At 42.4% G+C, this 22,520-nt stretch overlaps 1 protein-coding gene across 2 annotated transcripts in view; it reads right to left on the reverse strand.

Moving 5' to 3' along the window:
* The window catches only part of mtx3 (metaxin 3), a 33,793-nt gene extending 12,040 nt beyond the window's left edge, over positions 1-21,753 (reverse strand). For both annotated transcript variants that reach the window (XM_080189350.1, XM_080189349.1), the window contains exons 1-6: positions 21,581-21,753; positions 18,741-18,810; positions 16,946-17,022; positions 10,398-10,490; positions 8,924-9,106; positions 6,593-6,669 (exon numbers count right to left, since the gene is read on the reverse strand). In XM_080189350.1, coding sequence (XP_080045476.1) covers positions 6,593-6,669; positions 8,924-9,106; positions 10,398-10,490; positions 16,946-17,022; positions 18,741-18,810; positions 21,581-21,661 — 581 coding nt within the window. In that variant the 5' untranslated portion in view covers positions 21,662-21,753. The remainder of the gene's footprint in view (positions 1-6,592; positions 6,670-8,923; positions 9,107-10,397; positions 10,491-16,945; positions 17,023-18,740; positions 18,811-21,580) is intronic.
* Between the last annotated feature and the right edge of the window lie 767 nt (positions 21,754-22,520).

A 22,520-nucleotide genomic window follows, 5' to 3' on the forward strand; every position in this document is an offset into this window, starting at 1 on the left:
CTTTAATAATGTATGCTTGGCGAAAACAAGTTGTTATCAAATTCCCTCTCCCTAACGAATTTCTATTTCATCCTTTCACAGTGCAATGTTATTTCTGGACAATTTTTTACCTATTGTACGTAAGCCACTGTACGTTTACTGCACCAAGTCTGCACCAACCACAATCCTACCCAAGCCCTATCCCCATAAACCCATGCATTTATCCTGAGCTGCCCCCTGACATTAAGGGACAAGTTAGTATGGCCAATCCGCCTAACCCGCACATCTTTGGACTGTGGGAGGAAACCAAAGCATCTGGAGGAAACCCAGGCAGAAACGGGGGGAACACGCAGACTCCGCACAGTGACCCAAGCTGGAATCGAACCCAGGTCTTTGGGGTTGTGAGGCATCAGTGTGAACCACTGTGTCACCGTGCCGCCCTAACAGGTGAAAACATTTTCAATTTAAACCTATGCATTGTTGCTGTGAGGTTAAAAACAGCAAGATTCATGGTGTCTTTATTGTAATTCAGGGATGTACTCCTGAAAATGCAGGAAGCACTTTACTTTTCAGATAAGAACCCAGTCTTTCAGCTGTACTTCACTGCCCACCTTAATAATTCAAATATCCTTCAATCTACATCATCTCCTTCCTGAAAATTTGCAATGCAAAATGTACTAATTATTTTGCAGCAGTTACCAGTCTCCTCACTACTAATTTGTGTGCACATCCTTGCCTTGCAATTACATTTCTCTTCATCAATCCCAACCCCTTACAATAACACTTCTTTTCTTAAGCCTTGTGCCCACCCACTCCATGTCCTTTTTCAATATTAACTGCTGGTTTTCCACTACTATCAAGCAAAGCCAATTCTAAATCTCCGTCCCCATTTTCCAGTGAAGTAGCTGCTCCCTGTTACCTTAATTTAATCTGTAAATAGCCTGTTTTGTTCTGGGATATTTATATAGCTGCCAATTGTTGCAGATTGCACTTTATGCCCCTACAAATGTTTCTTGTGTTAATTGCAAAAGGTACTTTCCATAAACAGACAGTGTCCCTTATAATCTGAGACCTGGATCATGAAAGGGATCTAACCCTGGGATTAACAATTACCACAATACAACCCAATAGGCAGTGGCACAGTGGTTACCACTGCTGCCTCACAGTGCTAGTGACCCGGATCCAATTCCCGGTTCAGATCACTGTCTGTGTGGAGTCTGCATGTTCTCCCTGTGTCTGTGTGGGTTTCCTCCCACAGTCCAAAAGATGTGCTGGTTAGCTGTATTGGCCATGCTAAATTTTCCCTCTGGGTACCCAAACAGGCGCTGGAGTGTGGCAACTAGAACATAGAACAGCATAGCACAGTACAGGCCCTTCAGCCCTCGATGTTGTGCCGAGCTATGTCCCAACCCAAGATCAAGCTATCCCACTCCCTATCATTCTGGTGGACTCCATGTGCCTATCTGATAACCGCTTGAAAGTTCCTGAAGTGTCCGACTCCACTATCACAGCAGGCAGTGCATTCCACACCCCAACTACTCTTTGAGTAAAGAATCTACCTCGGACATCCGTCCTATATCTCCCACCATGAACCTTATAGTTATGCCCCCTAGTAACAGCTACATCCACCCGAGGAAATAGTCTCTGCACGTCCACTCTATTAATCCCCCTCATCATCTTATAAACCTCTATTAAGTCGCCTCTCATTCTCCTCCACTCTAAAGAGAAAAGCCCCAGCTCCCTCAACCTTTCCTCATAAGACTTACCCTCCAAACCAGGCAGCATCTTGGTAAATCTCCTCTGCACTCTCTCCAATGCTTCCACATCCTTCTTATAGTGAGGTGACCAGAACCACACACAATATTCCAAATGTGGTCTCACCAAGGTCGGGTATAGTTGTAGCATAATGCCACTGATCTTAAACTCAAAACCCCTGTTAATAAACACTAACACACTATAAGCCTTCTTCATGGCTCTATCCACTTGAGTGGCAACCTTCAGAGATCTGTGGATATGAACCCCAAGATCTCTCTGTTCCTCCACATTCCTCAGAACCCTGCCGTTGACCCTATAATCTGCATTCAAGTCTGTCCTATCAAAATGAATCACCTCACACTTACCAGGGTTAAACTCCATCTGCCACTTTTCTGCCCAGCTCTGCATCCTATCAATGTCTCTTTGTAGCCTACAAGAGTTCTCCACCTCATCCACTACTCCACTAATCTTGCTGTCATCAGCAAATTTACTAACCCATCCTCAGCCTCCTCTTCCAAATCACAAATAGCAGAGGACCCAGCACTGACCCCTATGGTACAGTGCTGGTAACTGGCCTCCAGTCTGAAAATTTTCCTTCCACCACCACCCTCTCTCTTCTAGGAGACAGCCAGTTACTTATCCAATCGGCCAAATTTCCTTCTATCCCACATATCCTTATCTTCTTCATGAGCCTACCATGGGGAACCTTTTCAAATGCCTTACTGAAATCCATGTGTATGACATCAACTGCTCTACCTTCGTCCACACACTTAGTTACCTCCTCAAAGAATTCAATCAAATTTGAGAGACAGGACTTACCCCTCATGAAACCATGCTGACTATCCCGGATTAAACTGCACCTTTCCAAATGATCATAAATCCTATCTCTCAGGACGTTTTCCATTAACTTACCTACCACCGAAGTAAGACTAACTGGCCTATAATTACCAGGGTCATTCCTATTTCCTTTCTTGAAGAGAGGAACAACATTCACCACTCTCCAGTCCTCTGGCACAATCTCAGTGGACAATGAGGACCCAAAGGTCAAAGCTAAAGGCTCCGAAAGATCAAAGCTAATATCAACCCTTGCCTCCCAATGCATCCGGGGATGTATCCCATCTGGCCCAGGGGATTTATTGACCCTCAGGTTTTTCAAAATTGCTAATACATCTTCCCTCAGAACATCTACCTCCTCCATCCTATCAGCCTGTATCACACTCTCATCCTCAAAAACATGGCCCCTCTCCTTAGTGAACACTGAAGAAAAGTATTCATTCAACGCCTCATCTCTTTTGGCCCCATGCACAAGTTCCCACTACTATCCTTGACTGGCCCTAACCTCACCCTGGTCATTCTCTTATTTCTCACATAAGAGTAAAAAGCCTTGGGGTTTTTTTTTATCCGACCCGCCGAGGAGTTCTCATGCCCTTTCCTAGCTCTCCTAAGCCCTTTTTTTAAACTCGTTCCTTGCTACCTTGTAATCCTCAAGCAGCCCAACTGAACGTTGTTTTGTCATCCTTACATACGCTTCCTTTTTCCTCTTGACAAGACATTCAACCTCCTTTGTGAACCATGGTTCCCTCACTCGGCCATTTCCTCCCTGCCTGACAGGGACATACCTATCAAGGGCACACAGTATTTGTTCCTTGAAAAAGCTCCACTTTTCATTTGTGCCCATACCTGACAGTTTCTGTTACCATCTTACGCTCCCTAATTCTTGCCTAATCACCCCTGCCTCAATTATAAACCTTGCCCTGCCATGTGACCCTATCCCTCTCCATTGCAATAATGAAGGACACCGAATTGTGGTCACTATTTCCAAAGTGCTCTTCCACAAACAAATCTAACACTTGGCCGGTTCATTACCCAGTACCAAGTCCAATGTGGCCCCACTTCTTGTCAGCTTATCCACAGATTGTGTCAGGAAACTCTCCTGCACACACTGTACAAAAAGTGTCTCATCCAAACTATTCGACCTACAAAGGCTCCAATCAATATTTGGAAAGTTAAAGTCACCCATGATAACTATCCTGTGACCTCCACACCTATCCATAATCTGCTTTGCCATTTTCTCCTCCATACTATTACTATTTGGGGGCCTATAGAAAACTCCTAACAACGTGACCGATCCTTTCCTATTTTTAACTTCAGCCCATGTTACCTCAGTAGGCAGATCGCCCTCGAAATGTCTTTCAGCAGCTGTTAAACTATCTACTCCTCCACCTCTTTTACCGCCTTCCCTATTCTTACTGAAACTCCACACCCCAGAACTGCCAACAATCATTCCTGTCCCTGTTCTAACCATGTCTCCATAATGGCCACAACATCGTAGTCCCAAGTACCAATCCACGCTCCAAGTTCACCTATCGTATTCCTGATGCTCCTTGCAGTGAAGTAGATACACTTCAACCCACCATCCTGTCTACCTGAACACTCCTGCGACCTTGATACCTTCCTCAGTACTTCACAACCCTCAACAACATCCCCCTGACAAATTAATTTAAACCCCCTCCAAAGGGCCGTAGCAAATTTCCCTCCCACGATATTGCTTCCCCTCTGGTTCAGGTGCAAACCGTCCTGTTTGTACAGGTCCCACCTTCCCCAGAAAGTGCTCCAATTATCCATGTAAATGAAACCCCCTCTCCTACACCATCCCTGCAGCCACATGTTAATCTGCACTCTCTCCCTGCTCCTCAACTCACTAGCACGTGCCACTGGCAACAAACCAGAGATGACAACATGCTTTGTCCTGGCTCTCACCTTCCATCCTAGCTTCCTAACTTCCTGTTTTAAATCCTTTTCCTACCTATGTCGTTGGTACCAATGCACACCACGACCTGCGACTGATCCCCCTCCCCCTTAAAGATCCTGAAAACACGGTCCGAGATGTCACGGACACTTGCGCCCGGGAGGCAACATACCATCCAACTAGGGGATTTTCATAGTAACTTCATTGCAGTGTTAACGTAAGCCTACTTGTGACACTAATAAATAAACTTTAACCTTTAAATTTATGGCATGACCACCACATTTGCTGGCTACACCTACAATTCTACACTGAGCTAAAATTCCTGAGCTAGATTTAGTTACAAGTTGGACCATGCAGAGAAGAAAATAAAATGCTGATTCCATGCAATATTTGAAGGGGAAAAGGCCCTTTTAAAAGACATTGCGTGCAGTAGAACTTCTGAACTAAATATGAAGACATATTGGGCGGAATCTTCCTGCCAGTCGCGCTGGCGGGATTTTCTGGGCCCGCTGCAGTGGTCAGAGATTTGGTTGAGTGCCAAATTCTCCATTCTCACTTGCTGTGGCAGCGTGGTTTGAACGGCCGGTAAGATCGCACCCAATGTATGCTGATGACATGAATTCCCAGTCCACACGCTGAGTCAGATCATTTGCCAGAACCAATAAAAATTTCCCAGTACTTAAACTGTCCAAAGGCATCAAAACTCAGATGCAAGAAATCATCCACCAGTAAAGACACAATGGTGCATACTGATGTACAGAACAAGGCTGAGCACATTATCTCATTTGGAAGATCTGTTCATGGCTCGGTTACAATATAGCTTGATTTGCTCCCACATAAAACATTCAGATCACAGATTAATCTTAACACCTTCATTTGAAAATTGAGCAAAAAGATATCCTTCATGCCAACTCTAGCTGGTTCAAAAGTGCATGAAATAAAATACAGAAATCTAATAGTTTTGTCATTGGCATGTCCCAATTTTCTTCTTACATCCCAAAAAACTGATGAAAATAACCAGTTTATCTTTGGAAGGTCATTTCCCTTCATTTAGATTCTCTCTCCAGAGATATTGCCTGAGCTGCTGGTTATTTCTGACATTTTCCGTTTGTATTTTAGTTTACAGAAGGGCACCATGCAAAAGCATACTCAAATGTATTTTTAAAAATCCTTGAACAGTAGATGTAGGGAAGACAATGGCCCAGTGGTATTATGGCTAGAAAATTAATCCAGAAACTCAGCAAATGTTCTGGAGACCCAGATTCGAATCCCACTATGGCAGATAATGGAATTTGAATTCAATAAAAAATACCTGAAATTAAGAATCTATTGATGACCATGAAACCATTGTCAATTGTCAGAAAAACCCATCTGGTTCACTGATGTCCTTTAGGGAATGAAATCTGCCGCTCTTGCCTGGTCTGACCTACATGTGACTCCAGAGCCACAGCAATGTGGTTGACTCTCAACTGCCCTCAGGCGACTAGAGATGGGCAATAAATGCTGGCCAGCCAGCGACACCCATGTTGCACAAATGAATCAAATAAAACAATCCACAGTCATTCTGCAGTTGACTTGTCTTTGAAATATTGCAAAGACTGCAATATATGTTTTTTTGGAATGTATTCTTTCATGGGATGTGGTGTCGCTGTCAGTGACGGTCCCCTTTTTGCTCTTGAACTGAGAGGCTTGTTGGGTCCTTTAAGAGTCAACCACATTGCTGTGGGGCTGGGGTCATATGTAGACCAGACCAGGTAAGGATGACAGATCTCCTTGCATTAGTGAACTCACAACTGAGATGGTTTCATGGTCACCATTACTGAGATTTGTTTTATATTCCAGGTTTACCTAACTGAGATTAAACTCCATCATCCTTGGGCCTCTGCATTGCTAGTCCAGTGACATTACCACTGCACCACCCAACATCCATATCTTTTGTTATCTCTTAAAGCAGAAACAATTTTCATCCCCATCCCCTCTGATGAATAATGAAAAGATCAACTGCCTTTCAATTGAGGGACAGAGTTAGGGGGAACTTTGGGAAACCAATCAAGGAGGAGGATAATTAGAGGTTCAATGAGTCATAATATCTTCTCCATCAATACTCACATTTTCCCGAAGAAGAAATTTGATTCTCCCAATCTGTAGGATAGAAGGTTCAGACACTCCTTGGCATCTCTGTAAATCTGTTTGAAACACACTAGATTTCAGCCAATTATACAGTCAATTCTTAAACATACATCAACTGAAACAGCAGTTTCTTGATGCCTGGAATAATTTGTATGCTGTCACATTTTTACGTTTAGCTGTAGATAGGAAGAATGATAAGAGTATTCAGGTGCAAAGAGGTCTACAGTCAAACCAATCCGCTCCGTACATGTACACTTTACCCACAGGAGTCAATGGGCAGTGATTAAAATTGATTGAGTCAGTTTATTCTCTGCTCCAATGCCAGACACTGATGCCACTTGTAGTATTCTTACTATGAACTTATTCAGCATAGTCCTGGGATCTTCCTCCTTTCAGGGCCAAGTCACTTTTCAAATGAATATTTTTCATATAAATTATTACAATTTTTTATTGTTTGCTGTTCTCATCTTATATAATGAATTATGAAAGACAGAAAAGGTAGGTACATCCTTTTTGTGACCACCCTGTTAGGACCGAGGGCAACCCCAATCCCCAAAGTTTACTTCCCATACCCCCATCTCCCTGTTCACTCGAGCAAGCCTGGCCTCTGAAACCTGGCCCCCTCACCCTCTTCCTTAAGCTGCCCAACGCTCTCCATCCAAAAAGATTGGACTTAATTTGATAGTAAACCCACAAGCTTTCGGAAATGCTGTTCCTTTGTCAGGTGTGTGGAAAGTTCTGATCAGAGAAGGGCATATAAAGTCACACACAGTTTACAGAATAATGATTAGAACGTGACTCTTTATACCTAACCTGCTATTCAAGTCTTCAAGATGCAGACAATGTGAGTGGAGATAGTATTAGGCATAGGTGAAAGAGATGTGTATTGTCTCCAGACAGGACAGTAAGTGAGATTTTGCAAGTTCAGGCAAGTCATGGGGGTTACAGATAGTGCGATGTGAACCCAAGATCCCGGTTGAGGCCGTCCTCATGCATGCGGAACTTAGCTATCAGTCTCTGTTCAGCAACTCTGCTCCACTGTGTGTCGTGAAGGCCGCCTTGGAGAATGCTTACCCGAAGATCAGAGACCGAATGCCCGTGACCGCTGAAGTGTTCACCAACAGGAAGGGAACAGTCTTGCCTGGTGATTGTCGAGGTGCTATTCAATCACTTGGTGATTAGTGATTGAGTAGCAGGTTAGCTGTAAAGACTCGCATTCTAATCAGTATTCTGTAAACTGTGTGTGCCTTTATATGCCCTTCTCTGATCGTAACCTTCCACACACCTGACGAAGGAACACCGTTTCCGAAAGCTTGTGGGTTTACTACCAAATAAACCTGTTGGACTCTAACCTGGTGTTGTGAGACTTCTTACTATGTTTACCCCAGTCCAACGCTGGCACCTCCACATCATTGCTAAGACAACCACAGCTGCCAGCCAAAAGCTTGTTATGGTTGCCAGGCGGGTTTATCTTGGCTACTGGGTGAACTTCCTTCCATGGAGACGAGAGTGATCTGTCCCCACCTTCCCTCCCTGCCTCCCACCGCACCCCCCACCCCCCCATAAGATTCAGCCCATGAAATCAATTATTCACAAACCGTATTTTAATTAGGATGCAAGTTGTTCCATAGCTCACTTAGAGAGAACAAGGGTGTTGTTAGCTCTACAGTTGGTTTTACATGCTTTACATGGTTTAAGTTGATTAAGTTGTGGTGAAAAATGACATTGGTGTACAGACGATTGAAACTCATAACTAATAATGAAGTAAGTGTACATGTTCACTGAGCATTACCACTGTCAATTTCAATAGTAAATTTCAATAGTAAAAGCTTGGGAAGGGAAAATGTGAAAAAAAGCCTTCCAATAGAGATTACATTGAAATGAATTGACGCGTTTAACTTGTTATATTAATTTGTTTTATATAAAGAGCAGCATGATGGCACTGTTACCTCACAGTGCCAGGGGCCCAGGTTCGATTCCCGGCTTGGGTCACGGTCTGTGTTGAGTTTGCACTTTCTCCTTGTGTCTGAGTGGGTTTCCTCCGGGTGCTCCAGTTTCCTCCCACAGTCCAAAGATGTGCAAGATAGGTGGAATGGTCAAGCTAAACCTGTACCCCTCAGTATTAGGGGGATTAGCAGGGTAAATACATGGGGTTAGATGGATAGAGTCTGGCGGGATTGTGGTTGGTGCAAGCTCGATGGGCTGAATGGCCTTCTTCTGCTGTAGGATTCTATGATATGTTTTTCCCTTTAAAAAAATCAACGATCAGAACCCTCCCACTATTGATCAGTGATTAGAAAGCTCCCTTACCTGTGCTTCCACCTCCTTAAGATTGTAGAAAGGTGGTTCTCCTTTGGTTACAACAATCTGATTCATTGCAGACCTTGACATCTGCCCTGGTAAGTAGAGGTTCAATGGGAAGGGGATTCTTGAAGCAAACCACGGTCGGGTCAGATTGCAGTAATTCTCAATATCAACCCAGAAAGTGTGCAGCTGTACAAAGGTGTCATTAATATCACTTATTTGCAACTTCACATATAAAACATTTAAAATCAAACGTGTATGATAAACTGGTGGCCCCATGAAAATTCTAGATTGCACAGCGCATTGATTCTCCACAAACTATCTTAAAGCATAAATCAACTTATCCCAAGTGTCATCAGGCTGAAATATTAATGTTACTCTTGACCTACTTAATGTTGCCCTATTCATAGTATCATAGAATCATACAATTACGGCACGGAGACAGACCCTTCAGCCCAAACTGTTCCATGACAACCAAAAAGCCCATCTAAGCTAACCCCATTTGCCTGCATTTGGCCCATATCCCTCTAAACCTTTCCTATCCACGTATCTGTCCAAATGTCTTTGAAATGTTGTCAATGTCCCTGCCTCAACCACCCCCTCCAGCCGTTCATTCCACATTTGTACCACTCTCTGTGTAAAAGAATTTCTCCTCAGGTTCCCATTAATTCTTTCTCCTCTTAACTTAAACCTATGCCCTCTACTTCTCGATTCCTCAATTCTAGGAAAAAGACTAAGTGCATGAAGAAAACACTTCATTTTACAATCAATGATCATTCAAAAAATCCTTAAATAAATTAATTAGTGGAGAAGTCAGAAAATTTTTTTTAAATAATTATTATTTAAGTGGGCAGCACAGTGGCATAGTGGTTAGTACTGCTGCCTCACAGCGCCTGGGACCCAGGTTCAACTCTGGCCTTGGGTGACTATCTGTGTGGAGTTTTCACATGCTCCGCGCCTATGTGGATTTCCTCTGGATGCTCTAGTTTCCTCCCACAGCCCAAAGATGTGCAGGTTAGGTGGACTGGCCATGCTAAATTGCCCCTTAGTGTCCAAAATGCGTAGGTTAGCAGGATTAGCTATGGTAAACACGTGGGGTCATGGAGGTAAGGCAGGGAGAGGGCTGGGTCAGATGTTCCTACACGAAGTCGGTGCAAACTCGAATGACTTGGGCCAAGTTGTAAATATAAATCTGTGAATATGTAGGCACTTTATATTTCCAATATTAGAAGTGGCCTTTTTTCCCCCAAATCCACTTTGTGAAAAAATGGGTAAAAAAAGTGTTGTGAATGGCAGGCGCATCACAAATGTTTGACCTCGGAGAGGTCTCCAACTGAAGGTGCAGATTTATTAGAGAGCATCTAATAGATGGGAGAAATAAAAGTTGAAATTTTAACAGGACTCCAAATCAGGAATCATAAACTTTACAGAGATACAAATTGAAGAATGCCAGTCAGGATACACTGCTTGAATTATTTACCAGTGCTGGACGTAGCTTCTCTTCAATCAGTGCAATAAATGCTAGAGTGTCCGCTCCCTCTTTCGCTGTTAATTCATAGTCCGCATTGTATTTCTGTCAAAATTAACCAAATAAAGTAAATTAATTGTTGAACAAATAACTGGGGTTTTAATTCAGGCATTTGTAACCAACAGTGAGACATATATAAATAATGCTGTTTTTACTCAATAATCTTCTTGGCAGTCAATACTGCTCTCTGCCCTCCAGTCCTCTACCACTCCTGGTCAATATATTTTACAAATAGTGTTATGGTGTGGTCCTCTCTGAACCCAAATGAATGTCTGTGGATTTCACTTTAAAATACCCCTCCAACTGTCTGTGAGAAGTCTGCATGTTCTCCCCGTGTCTGCGCGGGTTTCCTCCAGGTGCTTCGGTTTCCTCTCACAGTCCAAAAGATGTGCTGGTTAGGTGCATTGACCATGCTAAATTCTCCTTCAGTGTACCTGAATAGGTACTGGAGTATAGCAATTAGGGGATTTTCACAGTAACTTCATTGCATTGTGGATGTAAGCCTACTTGTGACACTAATAAACAAACGTAAAACTTTATATGATTCTTATAATGTGAGCCACCTTGTCTCACTGAACTCTGGCTTCTATATGAGTGATTTTAAATTGCACTTTCGAAAACTACACTTTCAAATCTTCTTTTAAACTGTTTTCCCTCTGCTGCTTCTATTAAGGTTTCACACCTCTTCTTTCAGGTTTCTTTTGTCCTAACGGCTTTTACACAAACTCCGAGGTTTAGCCGCTGGTTTCAAATAATGTCTCCCAAACTGTAGTAATTTCTCACAAACCTTAACACCACTGCAGATATGTTTGTTATCTCATATCAAATACCTTTTCAACTCTGAGAGTTTACTGAACAGTAATTTGTTCTGGTTCCGTTTTCTCTCTTTCGTTAACTCCAGACTTTTTTGAAATTTCTCTTCATTTCTTTAGTTTCCTTAAACAGCAGAAATTTAGATTTTCAGCATCTGTCTTCTTAACCATTACTCCATAGTATGGCTTTTCTTCCAGCGAGGCTGAGAGAGATGTTCCCTCTTTAGTTTTCTAAAACCAACTGCTTCTAGCAGAGCTGTAAAAGCTGCCTTCTCTTTCACTACCTATCTCTAACTGCCATCAATTTAGCTAAACTAAAACATAAAAGCTTCTCTACCTCACAAGGCCTTGGTTGCTAAGCAACACCCCTTTTCATGCTGTAGCCCTCTCCAATCACAATACAAACACAGTTGGAACTTAGCCAAACCCCACACATGTAAACACCTTTGTCCAGCATGAATCTAATTATAGGTTTTACCCTTCCAGGCACAATAACATTAAATTAAGCCTATTTAAAACTAGACCTTATTTCTAATGTTTAGCAATACAAATAAAAGCCCTGAAAACTTCCTTTGTTTTGCTCACAATAGTCACATGCCTTCTTTACATCCAACAACAGAAGTACTCTCACTAGCATAAAGATGATTTGATGTACTTCTCAATTGCCAGTATCTAGGTTAAATGCTGAGAATAAGGAAAAAAAACCTTTAGAAATAACATTTTGTTCTCAAGCTTCACACTGTTGGAGAACTGTTGAAATAATTGCATATAATCTACAACATGGCTGTGTGCCAGTATTTATGCTCCACATGAGCCTCCTTTGACTAAAACTCAATTCCCTTCAACCTCATTTGTGCGTCAAACTTCCTCTTAAAAGTTGCAATATCTTTTAAGCTTTAACCATTCCTTGTGGTGACGAGCTCCATATTTTCACCCCCTGTGTAAAGAAAACTAAATTCTTTATTTGATCCAGTTTTGGTTATCCTATGTTATTGATGGAACCTGCATGCCTACATCCACCATATCAAAACTTCTTTATAATTTTGAAGACCTCCACCAGGTCTCCCTATGTTCAAAAATAAAGAGTTACAACCTGGTCAATATTTCCTGATAGTGACGTTTTCCATACTTGTGGCATTCTTATAGGTCTTCTCTAAATCTTCTCTTAAGCTTCATTATTTCTCATGCAGTATAGAGACCAGACTGTGCATAGTATTCAAATTTGGTCTACCCAGGGTTCTATATAGAAGTAATATTATTCCATTTTTGCTTTTCAGATTTGAATACAAGTGAACAATTTGCACTCTTTAATCACATTATCATTACATTGTTACAGTTCATAGAAATCATCACTGAATCACTATAGTGCTGAAGGAGGTCATTCAGCCCATTGTGTCTGCACCGACAACAATCCCACCAGGCCCTATCCCTGTCATCCCACACATTTACCCTGCTAATCCCTCTAACCTATGCATCCAGGGACACACTAAGGTGCAATTTAGCAATCAACCTAACCTGCACATCTTTGGACCGTGGGAGGAAACCGGAGCACTCGGAGGAAACCCATGCAGACACAGGGAGAACGTGCAAACTCCACACAGACAGCAACCCAAGCTGGGAATTGAACCTCGGTCCCTGGAGCTGTGAGGCAGCAATGCTAACCAGTGTGCCACTATGCCACCCCTAGCTTGTTAGTGAATTAAGTATCTACATTCTCAGATCATTTTCCCACATTACCCATTTAGATTAACTTCCAATGAATGGGTGACCCTGCTATTGCTCCTACTAAATCAAACCACCTCACATTTCAAAATATCGAATTTAATTTGCCATTTATAGACAAAGAAGGGAAACAAAATCTCAAGGTTCTTCTCCTATCAGCCTCCCCAACGAAATGTGAAGCAGAATCTTACCCTCTCAGAATTTATTCTGCCATCTGGATCAAAACTGGATCCACACCCTGACAGTGTTAGTTAGCCTCACAGCATCGTGATTGATGCTAATTGGCCGCCTCTGCATTTGCTGTTTAATGTTAGGAGAGAGGATGGTTCCTGAGTTGGGAGGCTTAGAGGAGCCAAAGCTGTGGACAGTCAGCATCCCCATCAGTAAAGATGGGCACTGCTAATCCGATAGGGGACCAGTGGGGGCACAAATATAAAAAAAAGAAAGAGGAACCAAAGCTGTCAGGCTATCATTGTGGAATGGGAAACTGAGGTTTTGGCAGCAGCATGTTGCCCCAATTAGTTCCCAAACTGGTTCCCTGCCATTGCCAGACAGGTAGATGCTGCTGTGTTGACTTCGCGTGCTCATAGAGTCATAGAGGTTTACAGCATGGAAACAGGCCCTTTGGCCCAACTTGTCCATGCTGCCCTTTTTTTTTTAAAAACACCTAAACTAATCCCAATTGCCTGCATTTGGCCCATATCCCTCTATACCGATCGTACCCATGTAACTATTTAAATGCTTTTAAAAAGATAAAAGTGTACCCGCTTCTACTACTACCTCTGGCAGCTTGTTGCATCCTCTGTGTGAAAAAACTGCCCCTCTGGACACTTTTGTATCTCTCCCCTCTCACCTTAAACCTATGCCCTCTAGTTTTAGACTCCCCTACCTTTGGGAAAAGGTATTGACTATCTACCTTGTCTATGCCCCTCATTATTTTATAGACGTCTATAAGGTCACCCCTCAACCTTCTACATTCCAGACAAAAAAGTCCCAGTCTATTCAGCCTCTCCTTATAACTCAATCTATCAAATCGCAGTAGCATCCTGGTAAATCTTCTCTGCACTCTTTCTATTTAATAATATCCTTTCTATAAGAGGGTGACCAGAATTGCACACAGTATTCCAAGTGTGACCTTACCAATGTATTGTGCAACTTTAACAAGACATCCAAACTCCTGTATTCAGTGTTCTGACTGATGAAACCAAGCATGCCGAATGCCTTCTTCACCACGCTGTCCACCTGTGACTCCAATTTAAAGGAGCTATGAACATGTATCCCTAGATCTCTTTGTTCTGTAACTCTCCCCTATGCCCTACCATTAACTGAGTAAGTTGGTTCAATCTACCAAAATGAATTATCTTGCATTTGTCTAAATTAAACTCTATCTGCCATTCGTCAGCCACTGGCCCAACTGATCAAGATCCCTCTGCAATTGGAGATAACCTTGCTCATTGTCCACCATGCCACCAATTTTGGTGTCATCTGCAAACTTACTAACCATGCCTCTGATATTCTCAACCAAATCATTAATATAATTGACAAATAACAATGGACCCAGCACTGATCCCTGAGGCACACCGCTGGTCAGTCTGAAGAACAACTCTATACAACTACCCTCTGGCTTCTCTTAAGAAGCCAATTTTGATACCTCACCCTGGATCCGTGAGGTTTAACCTTATGCAACAACCTACCATGCGGTACCTTGTCGAAAGCCTTGCTAAAGTCCATTAGACAACATCAACTGCTCTGCACTCATCTACCTTCTTGGTTACCCCTTCAAAAAACTCAATCAAATTTGTGAGACATGATTTTCCGCTCACAAAGCCATGCTGACTGTCGCTAATCAGTATTTGGGTCTCTAAATGCCTGTAGATTCTGTCTCTCAAAATACCTTCCAACAACTTACCCACCACAGATGTGAGAGTCACTGGTCTGTAGTTCCCAGGCTTCTCTCTGCAGCCCTTTTTAAACAAAGGCACAACATTTGCCACTTTCCAATCTTCAGGCGCCCCACCGATGACTATCGACGATTCAAATGTCTCAGCTAGGGGATCCGCAATTTCCTCCCTAACCTTCCACAATGTCCTGGGATATACCTCAACAGCTCCCGGGGATTTATCTACCTCAATGCGCTTTAAGACTTCCAGCACCTCCTTCTCTGTTATATGCATATTCCTCAAGACATCACTATTTATTAGCCTAAGTTCCCTAACATCCATGCTTTTCTCAACCGTAAACACTGATGAGAAATATTCATTTAGGATCTCACCCATTTCTTGTGGATCCACACATAGATTACCTTGTTGATCCTTAAGAGGCCCTATTCTCACCCTTGTTACTCTTTTGCCCTATGTATTTTGTGCTATCTTCAAATTTTTCTCATGGTCCATGGTCTCACCACCAACCCTGACTCCACAATAGCAGGAAGCTTTCACCATTGTTTCCAATTTCTTTCAAAATAATTCTTCCAGTCACCACACTGGCACATCAACCTCTCTCAGTTTCTAGTTATCAATCTCCTTAACCTTAGGTAGGAATTAAATATGCAAATGTTATTTCAACTTTCTTTTGGTATTTGTCATACACTGAATTCCATCACAATGTTTAAGAGCCTTTAAACCAAGCTTCTAAGAGATCAGCTCAATTGTCAATTCTGTTTGATGATACCGAGTGCACGTTCCATTATGTTAGGGACACACCTCACATGCCCAGGTTCAACTGACTTAGGCACGGATAAAGCCAAGGTTCAGAGAACACCAAATGTATGCAAGGGCACCTGCTGGAGTTTAACTAACTAAATCCTGAAATTCCCTCCCTAACGGCATTGTGGGTCAACCCATAGCACGTGGACTGCAGTGGTTCAAGAAGGCCGCTCACCACCACTTGGTCAAGGACAACTAGGAATGGGCAATAAATACGGATCACCCAGCAATGCCCATGTCCCACAACTGACATGGTCCCTGAGAAGCCCACAGATTAAGATGACAAAGATATATATACAGCACAACACATTCCGAGGTAATGCTGTCAATTGTTGTATTTTGTGCAAAGGAGCGCCACAATACCTATAACATACCTAAAACAGGAACTCCAAAAACATACTTAACAATACAGTTCCCTACATCACTAAATATATCAAAGAGGATGGGTGACTGTAGACAACCTTTGCCTCATGACTCATTTAAGGATGACTTAGTGGTAGCATCTCCCTTTTGGATCAGAAGGTTATAGATTCAGGTCCTGCTCCAGAGACTTGAGCACATAATTTAGTCTGGCACTCCCATGCAGTACTAAGAGGGTCAGGGATGTTGCATTACAGATATTATTCCAAACTGACACCCCATTTGCCCTCTCAAGTGTAAAAATTCCATAATACAATTTCAACAATGACAACTTATATTTATTTAGTGCCTTCAACATAATGAAATATCCCAAAGCACTTCACAGGCACATTATAAATTAAAGAAGCTGTTCTCCATAGTGGCCTGGCCAAAACATAGTACTTAACCAAACACTGGCTGCAATTTTCCCAAAATTAAACAGAGTGCTGGATCAGGCAGGAAAAGCTGTGTGATTAGTGCTGGAAATTGGACCCCCCTTCCATGCAAAGCCAACCCAAAACTCATGGTTGAAAATGCATTTGGATATCTGAGGACATGAAAGAACCCATTGAAATGTAAATATCCTTTCCAATTCTTTTGAGCTAAAAGGATTCAGTGATCCATCTTTGCTTACATAAAAGCCTCGGAACCAGCAGATAAAATTTAGTAATATACTTCCATGCACTTGTTACACTAGCTACATGAGACACTAGGTTAAAAGCTCTATGAAATTCAATAATAATGACACAAGCATGTTTCTTCTGATGCACTTCACTTGAATAAGACCAAAATCCAACATGCACCTTACAAATAGTCTGCAAGTACTGACTTTCATTTCATTCATGCGGCGCAACACACATACCTGTTCTCTCAGGAAATTCAGAATATTTTCTGGTTGCACAACATGTGTATGATGTGTAGTTAATACTGGAATGTCTCCTGTAGGAGGGGAAATCACAACATTATAAACTGATCTTCACAACTAGGACATTACCATGTGTATGACATACATTGTCTTGCAACGTTACCAACAAACCCAGCACTTTCTCAAATAAAGATATAGATACAATGCAGAGATCTTTGCTTGATAAAGCAGGAATAACCTCAAAATTCCAAATAATTCAATCTCTGCTCCCCAGTTTCCTAATCATAAGCTGGAAGATTTGGTTTGGGGGGAAGGGGGCAGGGGGTAGTTTGCACTTGACAGATCACACAGATAAACAACCCACTGGTAGAGAAGATTACAATTTGAAGATTAAGGAAGCTTTTTTCCTAAAGTTTATTTATTATTGTCACAAGCTTACATTAACACTGCAATGAAGTTACTGTGAAAATCCCCTAGTCGCCACACTCCGGCACCTGTTTGGGCACACTGAGGGAGAATTTATCATGGCCAATGCACCTAACCAGCATGTCTTTCGGACAATGGGAGAAAATGGAGCACCCGGAGGAAACCCACGCAGGCATGGGGAGACAGACAGTGACCCAAGCTGGGAATTGAACCCGAGTCCCTGGCACTACGTTAGGCTTGGTGTCCTTGGAAAGAAAAAGATCGACAGTTAAAATTTGGCAAATTATCTTCTTTCCGAATTTTTCCCCATCTCCTCTCCAAAAGCTGCTGCTTCCCTTTGTGGGCACCTGTTAGTACCACATCAGGGTGGATACTTGATCGATCTATATGGCAAATGTAGGAAGACTATAGTCAAGACATGCTCACAACTACAGTGGTCAGCCAGCAGGAGTGGGAGTTGGGACAAAGTTATTCCCCTCTGTAACCTAGAGACATAAAGACCAATCAGCTCTGGCTGAGATTCACTCATTTAGTACCGATTGGGGATCAAGTCTGTTACTTCACTCAGTGGTGGCACTAATTCCTTTAATTAGTTTTCCATGGGCAGAATTTTACGTTGCCCTGCTAGCAGATTAGGGAGGAGGTTGAGGGGGGAGAGAGGGATAAGTGTGGGGGGGGGGGGGTTAAGTTCTTCTATTAACCTTCCACCCACTTTGGCCTCTCCACAATTTTACATTCAGTTGAGCCAGGTCTAGGCAATTGTGACTCCAAACACATAACAATGGGCTGACTCTTAAATGCCCTCATGGGTGATTATATATAGGCAACTAATATTGGCCTCAGCAGACATGTCCAAAATTACAGGGAATAATTCATTCAACTGTGAAAAAAATAACCTTACTGTAATAGAACTCCAAATCATCTTGCAATATAAGTGTGTAAGGAAGAAATATATAAAACCCCTACAGTGCAGAAGGAGGCCATTCAGCCTATCGAGTCTGCACCGACCGCAGTCCCACCCAGGCCCTATCCCCATAACCACATGTATTTGCCCTGCTAGTCTCCCTGACATGAAGGGGCAATTTAGCATAGCAAATCCACCTAACCCGCACATTTTTGGACTGTGGGGGGAAACCGGAGCACCTGGAGGAAACCCACGAAGACACGAGGAGAATGTGCAAACTCCACATAGACAATGACCCAAGCTGGAATATACTGCGGACCATATTTAAAATTCAAATGGAAAAGGCATAATATAAAAAAATTCACAGGGCTACCAATATATATTATCAGGATCCTCGTAACAATACTGGTACACCATTTAATACTAAAATCTCTAGCAATTTAAATACATTTAAAATGGTACCTGTAGGTGTTTTCCATGGATTATTAATAAAGTGCACTTTCAGAGGAGCCCGTGAAAATTTGGCATATGCCTGCAGTGAAAACAGAAGTTAGAGGTATACATTGTTTGCAAGGAAATGTCACTTCCATCTTCTCTTTTTCCAAAATGTCCAGGACTAAATTGCCCACTCAGCCAAGTGAGGAACCTCATTATGCCTAAACCTTTGCACCCACTGCCAGTTTCAAGCATCCATTTGACACTTAATGGCATTGAATATAGAAGAAAGCTCTGCCCTAAAGGAGGTCTTCAGATGCAGTGGCAGCACCCCTCTGGACCAGAAACTCTGGATTCAAGTCCATCATTGGGACTTGATGGCCACAGAAGGAGTATTCATAATGTGGGTCAACAGGCTGATAACTAGGTCAGGAATCCTTTCCCCATTATTCCCCAAAAGGAAATGCAGTGTTTGTTTGTGAATATATGCTGATAATATGACTTTGGGATAATAATCTCTTCTAGGCTATTTACCACACTAGGCACCCTAATCTGGTCTGAATAAACCTGCCAGATTACAGCAGTTACGAATGTTATAAAGCGCTGTAAAGTGTGTCACTTTTTATGATTCCATGTATTGGGAAGGGTTGCATGAATTACACATTAAAACAACAACTTGTATTTATATAGTGCCTTTAGTAGTGAAACATTCCAAGATGCATCACTGGAGCATTAAACAGGTTAAATCTGGCACCAAGCTGTATGGAGAGGTATTAGGATAAGTGACCAAAAGCTTGTGCACAGGGGGAAGTCTTGAGGAAGAAAAACAGGTAGAAAGACAGACAGTTTTAAGTAAGGAATTCCAGAACTTGGGGCTCTGCTGAGAAGGCTGCCGTTGCTGATGCAAAGGACAGTAGGGATACACAAGAGACCAGAACTGGAGAAGAGTTGAGATTTTTGTGGATTGTAAAGCTGGAGGAAGTTATAGTGATATAGAGGGACAAAGGCGTGTAGAGATTGGAAAACAAGGTCGCGAATACTAAAGTCAAGGCATTACCAGACCAAGAACCAACAGAGGTCAGCAAGCACAGGGGGGAATCAGCCAGCAGGACTTGGTGCAGGTTAGGATACAGGAAACAAAGTGTAACAGGCAGTGAAATAAAAATAGATTCCTACATTTCAAATCAAAAAGGACAAAATCGCTGCTTAAATCAAAAACAGAAAATGCTGGAAAATTTCAGCAGATCTGACATCATCTGTGGAGAATAGAGGCAACATTTTGAGTTTGGATGCCCTTTTGTCAGAGCTGGTCAAATCATGTGTCTGGACTACAGACCCATATGTATGACAGCTGCCTTCCCCACAAATTAATCAAACCATCCATTACACAGAATAACATCAACTGCAGCGCATTCGTAGGCAGTAACCCATCCTCTTGTAAATAGGGAATGTGAAAATTTAGCTGATATACCTGAGCCTCTGGTCACCTGACCACTCTATATAACACAAGCCATTCTATGTGGCTGCCGAAAGAAATTGTTTCTTTGTCATATTCAGGAAAATGGGAACCTGTTTTGGTGTTGGAACAACATTTTTGGATAAACTATAATTTACAGAAATTCATTTTTAGCAAGTGGGCAAAAGACATATTTTAAAGAAGATAACCAGAATATGTGTTGCAGGCCCCACTCAAATAATACTGTACAAGATTTTAAAATCAAAATATCAGTAGTACAAGAGCTGGTGAATGAATAGGGCTTGTTGCGAGTTGGAACACAAAGGCCTCACCTTTCTGGAGGTTAGGAATTCCTCAAGTGAGGATTGCCCTGTAATGCTCTACATTTAATCCTTCACCCGGTGTGCCAGGAAAGGGGAGGCAGGAGATTTAGAGGGGATTTAAGGAAAAACCGTTTAACCAAGAGGTTGGTGAGAATCTGGAATTTGCTGCCTGAAAGAGCGGCAGAAGCTGGAACCCTTTAAGAAGTATTTAAATGAGCAATTGAAATACCATAGCACACAAGACTATGGGCCAAGTGCTGGAAAATGGGATTAGAGTAGATAGGTGCTTGCTCGTGGTGCAGGCATGATGGGCTGAAGGGCCTCCTTCTGTGCTGTGAAACTAAAATTCCGAACCTGCATTAATGTCTAACGCTCTCCTGCAGCAGACACCCATTTCCCATTCAACACATGGGCTATAGTAATTTAACAATCATAAATCCTTCCTACACTTTTGAAAGAGGCCACATTCTTCCCGAGATTATCACTCCCACTGTTTCCCTAAGCTTATGATGTGGGTATGCCGGCGTTGGACTGGCGTAAACACAGTAAAAAGTCTGACAACACCAGGTTTTAGTCCAACCTAAATAGGTTGGACTAAAACCTGGTGTTGTCAGACTTTTTACTGTCCCTAAGCTTAGACAGCACAGTAAATGATACAGTAACTTACAGTCAAGTTACATTTCCCAAACTCCAAACTGTCCCTCTCTTTAATGAATACTCCAGATCCCATTTAAGTCGCACAGAAATGCAAAGGCTTTGTACAAAAGCCCAGCCCCCGCTGAGTGAACAGCCAGGATGACAGCAGATACAGCCCGGCTGACCTTGAGTGACAGGTTCCGGGCCCTGGCTGCAGAAAATAACACACAAACACAGGAGCTTCATCAAAGCGGCGCTTTATTATTTCACTCTTTCTGTGAAAGCTGATGCATCCGGTTTTGTTACTTGTTCAAATCAGCGTCAGCAGTAAACAATTTAGACAGACTAAACGTACAAGCTCCAGATAAAGGCACTGCGCAGCCCATGATTAATAAAGAGAATAGCCCAGACCAGAACAAGCGCCCCGCTCTTATAGTTTGCTTTTTTTTTACCAATACGATGAGAGAGTCGGTGTGGACGGAAGGCAAACCCCAGTCTCCTCCCCAGCACATCAGCTCCATGGGCGACGCCATGTCCCCACTGTGTCTGAGGCGGAAGAAGCTCTCGTCTCAGTGCAGCTCAGCAGCTCCGCTAATGCAGCAAGGCCAGTGTGAAACAGCACTGCGCCAATTGTACCAGCCAGGACACACTATCATCACAGCCAGCACACACTCACTACCAAGGCAGCCGGTACATATTCACTATAATCACAGCCTGGACACACACTATAATTATAGCCTGGTCACACTCACTATAATTATAGCCTGGACACACTCACTATAATTATAGCCTGGACACACACTATAATTATAGCCTGGACATACTCACTATAATTATAGCCTGGACACACTCACTATAATTATAGCCTGGTCACACTCACTATAATTATAGCCTGGACACACTCACTATAATTATAGCCTGGACACACTCACTATAGTTATAGCCTGGTCACACTCACTATAATTATAGCCTGGACACACACTATAATTATAGCCTGGACATACTCACTATAATTATAGCCTGGACACACTCACTATAATTATAGCCTGGTCACACTCACTATAATTATAGCCTGGACACACTCACTATAATTATAGCCTGGACACACTCACTATAGTTATAGCCTGGTCACACTCACTATAATTATAGCCTGGACACACTCACTATAATTATAGCCTGGTCACACTCACTATAATTACAGTCTGGTCACACTCACTATAATTATAGCCTGGTCACACTCACTATAATTACAGTCTGGTCACACTCACTATAATCACAGTCTGGACACACTCACTATAATTATAGCCTGGTCACACTCACTATAATCACAGCCTGGACACACTCACTATAATTATAGCCTGGTCACACTCACTATAATTATAGTCTGGACAC

The sequence above is a fragment of the Carcharhinus amblyrhynchos genome, chromosome 5 (genome assembly GCF_965287045.1).
Source record: "Carcharhinus amblyrhynchos chromosome 5, sCarAmb.v2.hapA, whole genome shotgun sequence".
In the NCBI taxonomy this organism is placed as follows: Eukaryota; Metazoa; Chordata; class Chondrichthyes; order Carcharhiniformes; family Carcharhinidae; genus Carcharhinus; species Carcharhinus amblyrhynchos.